Source organism: Brachionichthys hirsutus, chromosome 4, assembly GCF_040956055.1.
Source record: "Brachionichthys hirsutus isolate HB-005 chromosome 4, CSIRO-AGI_Bhir_v1, whole genome shotgun sequence".
NCBI lineage: Eukaryota > Metazoa > Chordata > Actinopteri > Lophiiformes > Brachionichthyidae > Brachionichthys > Brachionichthys hirsutus.
In genome coordinates this window covers 3,378,401-3,394,281 of record NC_090900.1, presented here as the reverse complement: position 1 = coordinate 3,394,281, position 15,881 = coordinate 3,378,401, and the positions used below count along the sequence as shown (strand labels likewise).

The following is a 15,881-nucleotide window of genomic DNA, read 5'->3' as shown; positions in this document are numbered from 1 at the left end:
GCTGGCCTCTTTATAGGTGCGTGTGTGTTTGAAATCAAGTCAAAAAAGAATCAAACCGGAAAAGTTCTTATCATTTAACTTGCACAGGACACAACAAGAACAAAATAGCGTTATCATCTACATCTATGAGATGAGACGATAGATGGACGGAGAGGCGTGTGTGTATATGAATGTGTGTGGGGTTGGCTTACAGAGTTGGCAGGTGAGTTTAAGTCACAGTGTGCAGAACTGAACCCAGTAGTTGCCCTTATCAGACAGCAAAGGCATTATAAATGGCCGTGTGTGCGTGTGCACTCAACCTAAGAAAGACACACGCTAATGTCCGGAACGCAGATCTGCATCAGACGCTCATGTTCCAAAGACTCTTTCACTCGAATGTGCCAACCACTCATCCGCATCAGACCCCCCACTTTTACAACAACCGGCTACCTTTCACAAAACCACGCATAAAGCGTGTTGCATTACCTTTCAGGAACCGCTGTCACGCTCCGGATTTAAAACAGAATCACATGTAAGTCCGTTATTTTTGAGCAAACGATCGGTTGCTATAGAGAAATCAACTATGAGACCAAATGGTTTACATCATCACCCAGCGCATCATTTTCATTTGTGGGTTGTTTATTTCTAATACTTTGTCTGGAAATCTGATAATGAAAAGAGCAAAAATTAGTAAAAGCAAGTTAGAGATGTGTTTTGTGCGACAGCTCATCGAAAAACTTTAAGCTTCCTTGTACAATTGGAACAAGACACTTTTTCCCCGTTCATACGTTTTTTAAGAAGCTGATGGACAACAAGGTTAAAGGCCGGCTTCTCAGTTCTTCCCGTTTCAAAATGCACCTGAAACATTCACAGGCTCTGATCTGTCCTGTCAAACAACTGACCTTGATGAAATAGCACATTAAAACTCTTGCTAGATATATATATATGTGCATATATTTTACTGTTAAATGAGTGGGGGTTGTGCAAACCTTGTAATAGAAGGATGGCAAAGTATTAAACAGAAATGTACCTACCAACTTCATGAGCTCATTACAGCATACAGTAGATACACACACACACACACACACATAAAGTGTGAATCTGGTACAGGAAACTGCTGGACCTTATGCAAGGAGTTTCCATATGCTTTGTGCTGTCAGTTTTAATGGCTTGTTATCAGCGTTTTATGGCTCTATTGTGTGTCATTAGCCCATCAAGAGGCAGTTTAATTTCTTGTCAATAAAGCATAACAAGACAATATGTTCACAAAGCTACTGTGAAGCTTATTCCAGGGGTGGTTATGTGAGAACTATTCATTATCTGGAAAACGGCATGACATTTGGGTTTGAACCCACAAGTCATCTTTTGAGTGGAGCCATTGTTTTTTTTTTATTATGCAATGAGGAAGAATTGTGTATATAGTGCCATCTAGTGGTGCAGGAGCGACATGGGCGGTTCAACTCAACTTTTCTGAAACCTGAAAAGAATTCATTCGTTTTAACTCTTTAAAAATAATGTGATAAAGATTGTATTCTAATATCTTAATACAATACCCTGAGTGTGTTTTTTTTCATTTGTATATATAATTAACCAATTTACATTACTTAAAAATTCCAGTAGTTCTTATTCAACGCTAACATCGCCTTGACCATAGTGGGTAACCAAACTGAAGAACTGCAATATTTTTTTTACAATGTTTGAGTAAAGTGAAACGCATAATGTATCAAATATGCTTTTGTAAAGCGCTTTGGGCACCATGAAGATGCAGAAAGCGCGATATGTGCAGTCATTTTAACATTTATCATATTTACTTTTGGGATTTTAAGAATGATGGTGCAGTGCGTTTAAATTCCTAACGGGGGCGACAAATACGTATGTAAGGAGGACAAATGGGGCCCCGCCTAAAAGCAGGGCTGGTCATTCGGCGCATGCGCAGTATGTGGTATGCGTTTTATTGTTGCTGCCCTGTTATTACTGCGGGTGATCTCTCGTTCCCTTTTAGCTTTAACCAAACCGACACTTGTGACAACAGTTCCACTTCAAAACACCCTGTTTTATTTGATGTTGTTTTACTTTTAAACTTAAAGAGTTATATTTCCTATTCGTTTTAAGCCCTAACTCGACCGTCAACAATGTTCCAGCAGACGGTGAAGAACTTCAACATCAGTTTCAGCGCATTGAACGAGAGGAACAGCTTCTCCGGCGGAGATCTGATCACAGGTCAGATCTCCTTCGAGCTCACGAAGCAGACGAGAGTCGACGTGATCACGATGGCTCTGACGGGAAAGGCCAGCGTCGCTTGGAGCGTCTCGGGAGGAGGAGGACGAAGAGGAAGAGGAAGAGGAAGGAGAGGAAGGAGAGGAAGGAGACAGCGCGTCGCCAATCTGGAGTTCTTCAAACTGAAAAGCGTCATTGATCAGCCGAGCGGTGGTATGCGGCTCGCGTGGCGGCCCTTTAAGCCGTCACTGTTATAAAAAAATAGATCAAATGTTATAGATCAAATAAAATCACTAAATTCGTGTCTCCGTCGCAGCTTTAGGCGAGGCGTCAAAACTCCAGACGGGAACTCACGTGTATCAGTTTACCTGTCAGATCCCACATGGGTGTGTATGAGCAGCTTTGCGTCTGATCGCATGGCCTTGTTGTTGTTGTTGTTTTGTTGTTGTCCCCCCCCCCCCCCGGGCTTTTATTACAGATGCAGCAGAGAGTCACGCTGTACTTTAATTTATTGTTATTTTGCATCAATTGAGTAATTTAATATTAGTTTTATTGGTATTGTTAAATGTCGATGATTTATGTACGAAGGATTTTCGATGGAAACAAGACCGCAGGGGCTTTTTGGAAATGCTCCTCTTAGACAGGATGTTTGACTGTACTTGTACTCTAACATTCTATCTAATAACTATATTCATACTCAAACAAACAAATTGATGGACGAGGATTATCATCATCATAATCAATAAAAATATTATATGGAGGCAAGAGTGATAAGAAAAAACTCATGACGGTCATTGTTTGATACCTCGTCTGTTTTAAGGAACGCACAAAAACAACGTGGCAGGTTTCAACTAAACTTGGTAGCGACTTACGGAGAGTCATATTTGAGTTTGGATGTGGACATAAGTACGCAAAAAATATTCTGATATTGACATAAAATGATGCATCAGAGTTCTCTTGGATTGCACCTCTCAATGCGACGTTTTTGCATTGAAATGTGTTTATAGATTATATTCCAGGTCAGCCTCGTCTCCCGGCCGTTTGTTTGAGTTTGACAAATGGAACGACGCACAGTAATGCGTGTTTTCATCGTGTTGTCACCACGCAGAGACTTCCCATCCTCCTTCACTGGCATAAGTGGGAAGATCGCGTACACCTTGACAGTGGGCATCGTCAGACCCTGGCATTTGTCCAAAGACTTTGTGACAGAGTTAAACTTTGTCGGCCACATCGACACCAACCATCCGGAGCTGTGGGTAAGTGATCCGTGACGCCGTTGACCTGCCAGCGGTCCCGGGGGCAAACAAACAATTGAGTTTCCTGTTTGGCCCTTATGTGAGGTTATTATTTTTGCAGAAAAGAGCTATACGTATCGTTCATAAAGTGGATTATAAAGCACACACTAATGATTTATTCTGGCAATCTCGAAGTCTGAATTTTTTTGATTTAGTACAGCACAAAACAGTTCAAGTTTTATATAAAGCAAAACACTATTTATTACCACACAATATACAAAAAATGTTTAATGAGAGACACCAGGGATACAATTTCAGAAATATGTCAAATCTAAAGGTCCGTAGAATACGCACAACAAAGAAGGGTTTTTGTATTACTGTCTGTGGAGTAAGACTGGAATAGAACTGAGTAATGAAATGAAAAATATGTTGAGTTTGACTTTATTTAAAAGAAGGCACAAAGAAATGATTTTGCAAATATACAGGGACAATACCTGACACTATCGCTCATGGGTCCAAACATGGGGTGAATTGCTATCTTTATCAGCAAAAAAAGTGTATTATACAAAAGAAAAGAATGTTATGTACATTAGCTAGTAAATTGATAAGTAAAGATAATGTTTAAGTTTAGAAGGGGTAGGGTTAAATAAGTGCATACTTCTTCCTACTCCTTTTTGCTGACGTAAATTGCATAGTTAGGGCATTATGGCTATTATTTATTGTTTGAGTTATTGATAATTAATGTTACATGTGCTGCGTGTGTGTGTGAATATGTCCTTATATATGTGTGTACAGTATATATATGTAATTATGTATATGTTAATGTATATGTGTGCGCATGTATTTGGCATTGTTTTATCATTGTATTCTTTGTTGTTTACGTGGTCGAAATAAATAAATAAATAATAAAATTATAGAGGTCACGAAAGAGGCCTCAACAGCTGGAGGTTTTGATGAGGCAGATTCGTGCATTTACTTATTTTACTGTGTTCTGTAGGCTCCTCTGTCAGGATCCAACAAGATGACATTCTGCTGCCTGTGGTGTGCCTCAGGTCCAATCGCAATGACCGCCAGCACGGAAAAAAAAGCCTTCAACCCTGGTACTGCATCCATCTGTCCATCCACGGTTAAAACAGCCACATCCAAATATCACCTGAAACGCTCCCTCTGTGTGTGTTTGTTTCTCCTCCAGGTGAAACTGTGAGAATCATCTGCGACTTCAGTAACTCTTCGTCTAGAACAGCAACCCCGAAGTTGAAGCTGCAGCAGAAGCAGAGTTTCTACACCCATGATAGGGTCAGCCAGAGGGTGGTCTTCAAAAACCTGGCGTCGCTGGCTGGCGAGCCCCTGAGAGCTCACAGCTCTGACGTCCACGCTGAGTTCACGCTCCCCATACCTCCGACTGCAGAGCTCACCATCTCCAACTGCAGCATCCTGCAAGTGGATTACATGGTAGAGGTTGGTATGACAGACTGATGGCCTGACTGGTTGCAGCTCTGAAACATGAGCTCTCTGCATATTCAGAGAGCTTTATAATACATTCGTTACACACGTGTGAACTGGATCGGACTTAATGAGGATTGGAGTCTAAAGGAGCCTTTCCACACTACAGTCAAATGCTGAATTTCATTTTTGTGTCCTGTGTTTTCTGCAGGTAGCTCTGAGTGTAGCCGCTGCCCACGACCTCGTAGTGATGATTCCCATCATCCTGTGTGACACTCCTGCAAACATTCACCGTCATGCGATTAGTTAGTAAATGTGTAATACAGACACTGTTTCTAACGCATCTGTTGTTACCTGATGGAGTGATGTTTTGTTTCACGCCACAATAGGATGTCTCCGTTTGAACTGGTCCAATACTGGAGCTTTATTTCTCTGAGCTCTCCTGACTGACTGGGTTGACTGAGCAGAAATTCTTTAACAATGAATTCACAGCGGAAATATCAAATTAAGAAAATATCAGAATGTTTTCCGAATGGGAAAATGTTACAGAATGTGAAATCCCCCTTGGATCCTACAGGGACTGTCTCAGAGAGGCGAAAACCAAAGAAACAAAAAAACAAGAACCTTCATCGACACATTGCAGATGTAATTGTGAACGAAAGCCATTTTACATTTTGTAAATATTTTGTAAACATTTTGCATGTTTTTTTTAGCTCTACTTCTTGTTATTCATACTGTAGTCGGCATGTATATAACACTGTATTCTGAATTAACTGGATGTTTAGATATGGTCGGGTAATTGTCCTCAAAGTGAGGATGAAGATGACGAGCACACATGAAGCCTCTATGCAAACATTTCACTGGCTGGCTGAACGATATCCGCACCGTAACCACTGTGGCCATATTCACTACCTCAGCACTTTTGTAGAATTTTGTGTATAGCAGTTGAAACATAGTGAGCATGGTGGCGCAGTGTGTAGTGTTATTGCCCCACAGGAAGAAGGTCCTCAGTTCAAGTCCTCCTGGGTCCTGACTGATGTTGTCACAGGCTGTTATTGTCAAATTTCAAAAAGATGTATATATGATGTATTTATGTATATACACACATATATATATATAAACCAGTTTACAATATGTGAATTTACCATAGTAGGTGAGCATACTAATAAACGTTTGTAATTGTAAATTTAAAAGTCTGATATTTTGTGTCCAAATATATTCTGTAAAACATTTTTTTTCCACCTGTGTAAATATGTTTTATATGATCTAATGGTGGTGACAAAATGTGAAAGTGAGGAGCAGCTCGGTTCCTAATTAACCTAACGATCTCAGGCCTTACAGAAACGGGATCTACTCCCCTTCTAGACTGATTATAATGGAAAATCTTGGAGACTGACATATAGATTTGGAGGGGCTAACACATTTTCATTTAATTTGAATTGCAACCATAAGGTATTAAATAGGTTTGTGGATAATCCTGCAGGTACTGTTGCCAAAATGAAGACATTAAAAAGACAAGTCAAGGTGCAGAAACACAAATTTTGTTTCCACTTGATCTCATAGTGTTGAGGAATGCTGACATAATGCACATTACGTCATGACCAGTATGTATTTAGAGATTTTTTTAAATCCAAAACCAAAAGTCCATAAATATTTTTCTAATTCACTATTATGTTCCTCAGACAAAATCTTTCTCTCAAAATGAATTAATGTTTGAAAATCAAACTGAAATAATATCAAATGATCTTTAACCAACTCTAATCCCCAATCCTTACTTTATATTACTTAATTACAGTATAAAGCTCTTAAACCATGAGATAAGCCTTCGTTTACAAGGTGTTGCTAAACTCTGCAGACTGTTTTTTTTCCGTTCCACTGGAAAGTGTGATGCGATAAAGTCACGTGCTGGTTGGGACCATAGTTCAAGGAGAATTCCTTGAACAGTGAGCTACTGGATGTGTGGGTCCGAGACGCGACCACGCAGACTTGAAATTTAAAACCACCCACCAGACAGTAAATGATGTGTAGAACACCTGTTAACTACTTTATAACAGAGCTCTCCATAAAAAATTACTCCGACTCAATGCATAAGGTTTTGAGTCATCCTGATTCGAGACAAACATTTATCGCCATCTTGGCAATAAAGGTAATAAAAATCAAGTGAGTTTTATTCTATACTTGGCTTTAATTCTTATTCTAATGTCTCGATTATGGGTTCTTGACATGGAAAAACACTTCAGCATCAACATACAGGCACATTAGACCCACCCGCACAAGCAAAAAAAAACAAAACGAGATAATTAAAATTTATTGAAGTCTTGAGGTTTAATTATTACCAAAAATGAAACTTCACAACACATAAGAGGTCTGTTCTCGCCGTCTCACCCGCCACTTGCAGCTTATAGCTTCAGCAGCCACACCGTTTGTCATGTATAATAATGTTAAGGGCTTTTCTGTGGGATATAATCCCATAAACAAAAGCAACATATTCACAAGTGGGGATTGTGTTGCCGGACGAGTTGAGCTAGAACTGGCCAAAGAATGCAAAATAGTGTCGCTTTGTGTGAAGCTGAAGGGAAAAGCAAAAGTCAAATGGACTGAAAGTCACGGACAGAGTTCCAAAAGGTATCACAGCAAAGAGAAGTACTTCAGTATCAAACAACAACTCATTCAGGACATCAAAGGTAAGTGAACTGCTTACTTACAGCTCTTATTTGTGGCTGGAAACACACTTGGGCTTCACTCCTGACACAAAGTAACGCGCTGCTGCTTTTCAGGTGGCAATATTGTTAGCGAGGGTTGTCATGTCTACCCATTCACCTTTCACATCCCTTCACAGTGAGTCTTTTACATTTTCATGTCATTCATATTAGCATGTTAAAGACTTTTGAAATATTTCATCATTGCGAGAAATGGCCTGTCATATAAATAAAATATTACATTTTCAACCGCTGTCTTCCATATGACTCTTGAATTGTGAGTGGATAGAAAATAAAAAATGTAGACTGCTACTGATTTGTGTGACGTATGGCGACGTCTTGCAGAGATCTGCCGTCGTCGTTCAAAGGGTCACACGGGAAGATCGAGTACACGCTGGAGGCAAACCTGAGCAGGAAGATGAAGGTAGACAAGAAAGCTAAGACGCAGTTCACCCTGGTCCACAGTGGGAACAGTGATTCATCGCTGATGGTAACAGCACGCTCCTGTAATGCGTTCACCGTTCAGGTGATGAGAGGAGAAGCTAAATCTGCTAATTTATCATTTTTCCTGGCAGATTCCGCGGCGCAGCACCATCAACAAGAAAATGAATGTCTTCACGTCGGGAAGTGTAAGCCTGGATGTAAATATTGAGAGAACAGCCATCCGTCAAGGTAAATTTACACCAGGATCAGACATCGTGTATTTGTAGGATGTTTAGCAGGATTGCACATAAAAATGTTAGACAGATTTTTATTAAAGTTGCATTTCTGCTTAAATGATACATTCGCTTCAGAGATTATTTTAACAGTGCTGGGAAAGTGCAAATTTCCACCTGATCCCGATCGGAATATTCAGTAAAAATTAACTCACCTCCAGGATATGCTAGAGTCCATCGTTGGTGAAACTGTCATGCAAATCTGCCTGTTTATTTTGTATTTTGTACTTTTTTTTTTTTTTGCATAATCCTGCTAACAAAGAGACAAACTAAATAAATACACATGTATATTGTATAATATACAGCAAGAGTTTACAGTAGTTTTATTGTTTCTCCAATCCTTCGGTTTGCAGGGGAAGCCTTAAAGTTTATGGCGTCAATTTACAACAAATCGTCTCGTGACATTAAGCTCAAGTACTCTTTGTATAAGAAGTGCAGTTACTTTGCACAAAAAAAGAGGAAACTTGAAACCAAAACCATCGTGAAGGAGGCGGATGAACCCGTCCCGCCTTCTGCAAGTCAAACTGTCACCAGGACCATCGCCGTACCTCCCGACACGTGTGTGTCCATCTTCAACTGCAACATCATCAAAGTGGAGTACCGGCTCAGGGTGTGTGTCTCTCCTTCCTTCAGATACTTTGAGTAGAGAGTCGGGATTCCTGTGCTAATCGTCGACCGTGTCTCTACCGCAGGTCTATCTGGATGTCAAGTACGCTCCGGACCCGGAGATCAAGTTTCCCATAGTCATCCTGCCCGCTCTGGAGGAGCATCAGTCTGCTGCTTACGCTACCTATTATTCATTTGCACCACCTCCGTCATATGATATGATGTACCCCCCCCACCCCCACCACCCCCTTTACTGATATTCACGGAAAGTCCTAGACGCTCAAATATAGATTAGGAAGGAAATTAATTCTTTAAATTACCAGCCTGTCACTCTAAATCAGGAAGTACTGCCATGAAAAATGCAACAATTCTGTGCTTAATCCCTGTTATCCTTGTGAAATGGCAAGACGGTCGACATTGAAACGATTTATCTCTCAGTTCTGACACTTTTAAGAAAATCGCAAGAGTTTGAAATGATTGAATGAGCGAGAGGATTCGGGATGTAACAGATAAATCCTGTATATGCATATGTGTACAATATGATTTGTATTGTGTTGATGTTAACATAGCCTTCAAAGTGATGGTATCTTAGGGAAATAAAGCAACATATTTAGGATAATCATTTACAACTTGACTGAGAAGTCTCACTCGACAGCTGTCCTCCCATTCCACCAGCGTTTGTCTCACGCTGTCAACAATGTGAATGTTTGATGCTGTTTTTATGTTATTTGTAATTGGATTTACTGCACCAACCATGAAAAGTAAAAGTGAATCGGAGTTGATTTGTGTTGTTAAACTGATTTTCGAATGGCAATGTTAAAATGTATTATATTTTTTTCTGACCTCATTCTGGATCACCTCCAGATGACATATTCCATGATAGTGCATATCGGACTCAAGATCCATCCAGCAATCAATAAATAAATGCATCCTTGTCGTTGGTAATAAATGATTGTGAACCCTGGAAGGAACAAAAAGCAAGCGGCTTGTTGTGACAGGTGTAAAAAGGTAGACCGAGAAGTCAGCTGATTGAAATTGACGAATTGCCGGTGGGAGGTGCTGGATGTGGGCGTGGCATCACCTGGAGTGGAGAAAAGGGAAGAGAATGAAGGCAAAAAAATAAAAATTCCCAAAATGATTTGAATGGTGTCGATTTTCGTCATTCATGCGTCTCGACATTCTGCAGCCACATATCAGAACAGGTTCTGAGTATAGCGCTGCGCTTTGGCGCAAACTGCAGCTTCCTGTGCGCCAAATAATAATAAAAATAACTAATCGTGAAGTCGTGCGTTCATTCATTCATTCATTCATTCATCATGGAGAGACTCGGAGTTACATCAACGCATTCCAAACAGCTGTTGTGAAACCGGATCCTCCGTTTCCTCCTTTCTTGGAGCCCCTGCGGCGCATGAGCCGACCCCGGACCCGGATCTGGATCAACACGTAAACTAATACACGGCTCCACTAAGTTCCCGTACGATACGAGTTCATTGTGTGTGTGCCGTGCGACACCTCCCGTACACAAACACGGAAATTACGCGCGCACCTGCGGGGCTGGGACGCACCCGCAACCTGCTGTGTGTTTGTGAACATTGATTACAATGAGCGCCGTGAAGAGCCTCCAAGTCACCTACGATTCTATTAATGCCAAGAACGCCTTCACTAACGGGGACTTCGTGTCCGGGCGCGTCACGCTGGAGGTGGCCAAAGACTGTCAAATGGAGACGCTGTCCATTAAGTTCAAGGGGAAAGCCGAGGTGCGCTGGAGCGAGCGGCATGGGCAGACCACGGTCGTGTACCACTCCAAGGACAAGTACTTCAGCATCAAGCACTACTTTGTTCGAAGCAAGGAACACGAAGGTAAATAAGATATTAAAAACTGGAACGGAATGGGTTTCAAAATAAAGGCGGCCCCGCAGCGGTTTGTGATCAATTGCGCATTTTTCCAGTGAGCGAGATAATGGATGACGAAGAGGACGTCCCGCTTGGCTACTCAGTTACAAACTGAATTTAAAGTGTATCGTGAAATGGTTTGCGTAGTTACGTGATGACGTAGGCATGTTAGTTGTTGTGTGCGTTTTATTTTTTATTTTATTTTATTTTTTACTTCTATTAACATAACTCGCAGTACAAATGTAGTTCTGCTACCGCCTGCGCCTCATTAAAAAGGAAGGATTGTTCTAGTGTCCGCCTCATTCCTGTAAAAATATCAGTAAATATATTTCCAAATATGCTATTAACATAAAATTGCAACCATACAAAGAAACCTAAACCACTTCAGAAGTTAAGCAATATGAAATAACAGAGGAAAGGGCATTTAACATGCTTGCTGAAATGTATTTAATACTTCATACAACATGCACACGCCCAAAATACACCATAATTACTTGTGGTGGAAGTAACTGTTAATTTTCAGGACTGAAAAAGGCAGAAAAAAATATTTAAAATGCTTTTATTTATTTTTTTACAAAATGCAAACAATAGAACTTGTATAAATAAATAAAAGCGACCCATTTGGGTGATATTTTCAACAACAACAAAAGACTCCTCCCTCTCGGTCAATTGTGTCCGACACTCAGAGGCGTCCGTGCGGAAACTCGCCCCAGGACTATTGTTCCGAAACGGGACGCAAGTGGATCGAACCAAACGCGCAGAACCGAAACAGTTCAATACAACCACGTGAACCGTTACACCCCTAATAATTACACCATATCACGTGACTGCTATTACCATACGAAGCCACACGCATAGAAACTGATCCAGGATAGGATCAGATAAGGCCAGAACCCTTTGCAGGAAGAACCCAACGCTGTAATCCTTTGTGTGAGTGTCGTAGCAACCGAATAAATGTTCAAAGGGATATTTATCTTAGCGTGGTAATCATTTTTAACAGTCTCCAGCAAAAAACGATTTTTCTTTTTCTTTTATGTTTTAAAATGGATTTCAGGGAACATAGTTTGTAACACATTGTACACATGCATACATAATTCTGATTTGAATCCCAGTTCCAAATTGAATTTCATAATTCATTTTCTTTTCATGATTCTGATATTATTGTCAAAATATGTTGCTTCATTCTCATTATTTTGACAATGGGGAGGTTGGATGTCATAAAAGTATTACATAAGTTTTGAGGAGCACATTTAGAAATGTGTGATATCGCTTAAGTAACGATGTATTTGTTGTTAATCCAGGACGTGGCAGTGATATTCTACTGACACAGGAGAATGGAGAAACATGTACGTATTCCAAAGCTGTTGGATCCAGAGATCGAGTTCAAAGACAACAATGTCTAAATCTTATAGGCTCACGTATTTATGCCAATTCTGTCTTTGTTGCTTTTCAGACAGCAGCGTGGTTGCCCCCGGATGCCATGTTTACCCATTTACTTTCCAGTTCCCTGTCAGGTGAGAAATAATTCTATGACTGGTTCCACTATGAGTTTGGTAGACCCATATCCACTCTGGACTTATTTCGTTAATAAGTCAAGGATTAGACTTCCATAAAAGGTTATAGCAAATCAAGCTCAGATTTTACAAATGTAGCTTGTACAAGTTGTACAGTGCATTCAAAAATTCAGTCTCTTTCCTTCTGTTGTATCGTGCTAGGAGTATTCCTTCGTCCTTCAAAGGCGCCTATGGAAAAATTGTCTACATGCTGGACGCCAAGCTGGGCAGGTCATTGAGGGTGGACCAGAAAGATTCTACTAAGATCAACTTTGTGGCAAAACCAGATCTGAGGGGTGACTTTGAGATAATGGTAGGTGCTGAGTTATACCTTCATTCCTATCATTCTGAGAGAGAAAAGATCTGAAAGTGTCTTAAATGCTTTTGAAGACCCTGTAGCTTCGTCTTTCTCTGAACAGGTTTGCATTTTATTATGTTTGGATCATTTTGTTGAATGCGTGACTTTTTTTTTTTACTCTAAAAACATGCAAATCAAATGATTTGCATGTTGTGGACTGGCTTTTTGTGTCTTTCACTGACGTCTATGGGTTGTCTTTGCATGTAGACTATAATATTTATGTAGTGATAGACAATAAATAATTTTGTCCCCCTCCCCATTGTTGTTGCATTGCATCTAGTAATCTGCTCTTCTTTCAGAAACCAAAGCATATGTCCATGGAAAAGAAAATGAAAGTATTTACTTCAGGGTCGGTCGCCATGGATGTGAATCTGGAGAAGGCAGCTTTCTACCAAGGTGAGGGCCGTTAAAGCGATCGGGCTCGTCTTAATCTCGTGTGACGTTTGTTGTCTGTGTTGCAGGAGAGGGATTAAAAGTTATGACCAGCATTCAGAACAACTCATCTCGCGAGATCAAGGCCAAGTACACTGTGTACTCAAAACATTCCTTCTTTGCAAAGGGGAAGAGAAGACTCAATACTAAAGACCTGTTAAAAGAAGTTGGAGATTCCATTGCCCCTTCTTCTAAGGAAAACTTCACCAGAGTCATCCCGATCCCTCATGATGCAGAGCCCTCGATCGCCAACTGCAGAATCATGAAAGTGGAATACAGACTGAGGGTAAGCGTCTATTTACAACACATACTGCAGCGGTTACCGTATTGGCCCGAATATAACACGACCCCGGATATAATACGACCCCCTCTTTTTCAAGACTCAAGTTTGAGAAAATACTTTTTGAACACCAATTTCAATTTTTATACAGAAAATAATTACAGTACATCTGAAACAAATGATTATAACAATAAATTCGAGAGAAAAAGCATGTTATTTTGGCACATTCAAATCATGCAAAAACTGTCTCACATCTTAATATCTGAACATTTAAATATGTGAACTAAAGCGCAATCACATTTGTAAATGAATGGCTTCTGGTTTTTAAAATGTAAATAAACCAATCTACTGATAAAACAACAAAATTGCAATAACTGCATTAACCATCAAAGTGAAGTCTAACGGGGGATCGTTGTTCTCCAGCGCCTCCGGGGTTAACTTCCAGACTTCACGCTGGGGACGAAGGCTGAAGCGCAGCAACACAAGATGGACGCCGGCCAGACGTGCTGAATCACTGAAGCTGCTTTATTTTACTTGCACTGTTAAACAAAACTCAGTTTCCTCCTATCGCTCACATATCTCTGTCAGAGTTCTCTCTGTTGCTGCTCTGCGCTCTCTCTCTTTATCTCTCACACACACTCGCTCGCTCTGGCGGGACACGCCCCAGCTGGATGCGCGCACCCACACACACACACACATCCACACAGACACATCTCACCACATATGAATAAGGAAAAACATCGCAATAAAATAATGATAGGCTTTCACCATTAGTTATAACAATATCTGGCGCCATCTAGTGTTCAGAATGGGTATAATGTCTAGACCCCGAATATAACACGACCCGACTTTTTCAGCCTAATTTCAATGCAAAAAACACCGTGTTATATTCGGGCCAATACGGTAATTGCATTTGAGTGCTTCCTCTTCCTGTGTGGAACTGAGAGGACCTGGCAGGAAGAAATGAAGATCTTGTCCACGCGTAGCAGGGTATCTCAAAAGACAGATATTTGTCTACGGTTTAGCCGATATTATCCACACAAAACCGCCGATTTCTGTCGTTAAAAACGATGGTTTCTCAAACCTCCGGCCAAATGGATTGGCATGCTTATGAATGTGTTTAACAAGGCGCTTATGCAGTTACGTGTGGATAGATACAAAAAAAAAAAAAAAAAATTTTTTTTTTTATCTAGGCGGAGGGAGGAGGATATTTGTTTTTGTGGTACATGTGTACATGGCCTAATCGTACTGTTTGCCCTTCTGCGGTGTGATTCTGTTTTCTACAGGTCTACCTTGATGTCAAATATGCTTCAGACCCAGAGATCAAATTTCCCATAGTCATCCTGCCGAGCTCTCAGGTTCCCGCTGTGGCACCTTCAGCCTTTGGTTCCGACTTCGGAGCATTCGGGAGCACAAACACACAAGCATGGGACTTTCCGCCACCACAACAACCACCAGCAGCATCCAATCCTCTGGACCCCCCTCCTCCGTATGGCGAACACAGTGCATACCCTTTGACAGATTTTGGCACTAAGTTTTAGTGATGCGACCGTTCGACTTTACGTCCGCACTTGTCTGTTGCTGTTTTTTGTCTGTTTACGATGTGTTTTAATGACATACCGGAAAGCGAGTGTGCGACAGTTTCTTTGGTCTCACCCACGATGTCTACCGAGAGGAAATGGTCTCTTTCTACTCCAATATTTTCCGTATCATGACGCAGCATGATACACTTACGGTTATTTAACACGGGGCGTTAATTGTGTCTTATTTTATAACCAATTAATTTTGAAGGTTTACCAGGGAAACGTGTTTCAAGTGACAGAAGTGTGATAAATTTGTCCAAAACATATAAATTCTTTCTTTATTTTAACCACCAGGAATGATCTTAACTATTTTAATTACTAGTTATTTCTCATTTTAATTTACCCATTGAGAGATGATTTTATTTGAGGCTGGCCAACTCTTCCAGAGCATATGCAAAACACCATATGCTGCTCGAGGCTCGCCAAATATAACGAATGGTAGCTTGGTGTGTTTTTCCATAACATGCTGGTCCAGTCAGCATCTCGAAATGTACAGTGAGTATGAAAAAAGAGACACAATTGCTGTTCTCTTGGCTGAACTATTTTTCTCATGTTTTATTTGTCAGAACTGTAAAATAAAGATTTGTGTATGTATCCACAACATCTAATTTAATATGCGTGTGTGAGAACAGTTAAAATGTTTTTATCCCTTTCATTGGAAATTTCCGACAGGTGTCCGCACGCAGTGACGATTACAGACTTGAAAAACAGGATCAACAAGATTGGTTAAGCAAACATTTCAGAGAGGAGGCTTATTAGGCCCGAGCGCCTATTCTAGGCGTAAGGGGCTATTGCTTTTGCAACGCAGAAGACGACAAGTTGACGAGCGCAGCTCGTCAACCCTCGGCATCCAACACACTCACGCACACACACACCGACACTCAACA

The 15,881-nt window shown here is 40.7% G+C and overlaps 2 protein-coding genes and 1 pseudogene across 2 annotated transcripts; all 3 read left to right on the top strand.

Moving 5' to 3' along the window:
- Positions 1-1,994: 1,994 nt before the first annotated feature.
- Positions 1,995-6,041, top strand: LOC137893255 (arrestin domain-containing protein 3-like). The gene is made up of 6 exons (XM_068738710.1): positions 1,995-2,409; positions 2,519-2,582; positions 3,305-3,452; positions 4,429-4,531; positions 4,624-4,889; positions 5,086-6,041. Exons 1-6 carry the CDS (start codon positions 2,112-2,114, stop codon positions 5,182-5,184), a joined length of 978 nt encoding a protein of 325 aa, XP_068594811.1. The 5' UTR covers positions 1,995-2,111; the 3' UTR covers positions 5,185-6,041.
- Positions 6,042-7,302: 1,261 nt separating this feature from the next.
- On the top strand, positions 7,303-9,152 carry LOC137918024 (arrestin domain-containing protein 3-like; annotated as a pseudogene).
- Positions 9,153-10,496: 1,344 nt separating this feature from the next.
- On the top strand, positions 10,497-15,585 carry LOC137893004 (arrestin domain-containing protein 3-like). The gene is made up of 7 exons (XM_068738428.1): positions 10,497-10,755; positions 12,090-12,134; positions 12,242-12,302; positions 12,504-12,654; positions 12,999-13,095; positions 13,161-13,417; positions 14,698-15,585. Exons 1-7 carry the CDS (start codon positions 10,497-10,499, stop codon positions 14,950-14,952), a joined length of 1,125 nt encoding a protein of 374 aa, XP_068594529.1. The 3' UTR covers positions 14,953-15,585.
- The last annotated feature ends 296 nt before the right edge of the window (positions 15,586-15,881 follow it).

What these genes read in the sequence shown, in the direction of transcription:
- LOC137893004 (XM_068738428.1), top strand. Translation starts at nt 10,497, where the DNA reads ATGAGCGCCGTGAAGAGCCTCCAAGTCACCTACGATTCTATTAATGCC. An exon ending in TCGAAGCAAGGAACACGAAG is followed by an intron (nt 10,756 to 12,089) that starts GTAAATAAGATA and finishes TTGTTAATCCAG; the next exon opens with GACGTGGCAGTGATATTCTA. An exon ending in ACTTTCCAGTTCCCTGTCAG is followed by an intron (nt 12,303 to 12,503) that starts GTGAGAAATAAT and finishes GTATCGTGCTAG; the next exon opens with GAGTATTCCTTCGTCCTTCA.
- LOC137893255 (XM_068738710.1), top strand. Translation starts at nt 2,112, where the DNA reads ATGTTCCAGCAGACGGTGAAGAACTTCAACATCAGTTTCAGCGCATTG. An exon ending in AAAAAAAGCCTTCAACCCTG is followed by an intron (nt 4,532 to 4,623) that starts GTACTGCATCCA and finishes TTTCTCCTCCAG; the next exon opens with GTGAAACTGTGAGAATCATC. An exon ending in AAGTGGATTACATGGTAGAG is followed by an intron (nt 4,890 to 5,085) that starts GTTGGTATGACA and finishes TGTTTTCTGCAG; the next exon opens with GTAGCTCTGAGTGTAGCCGC.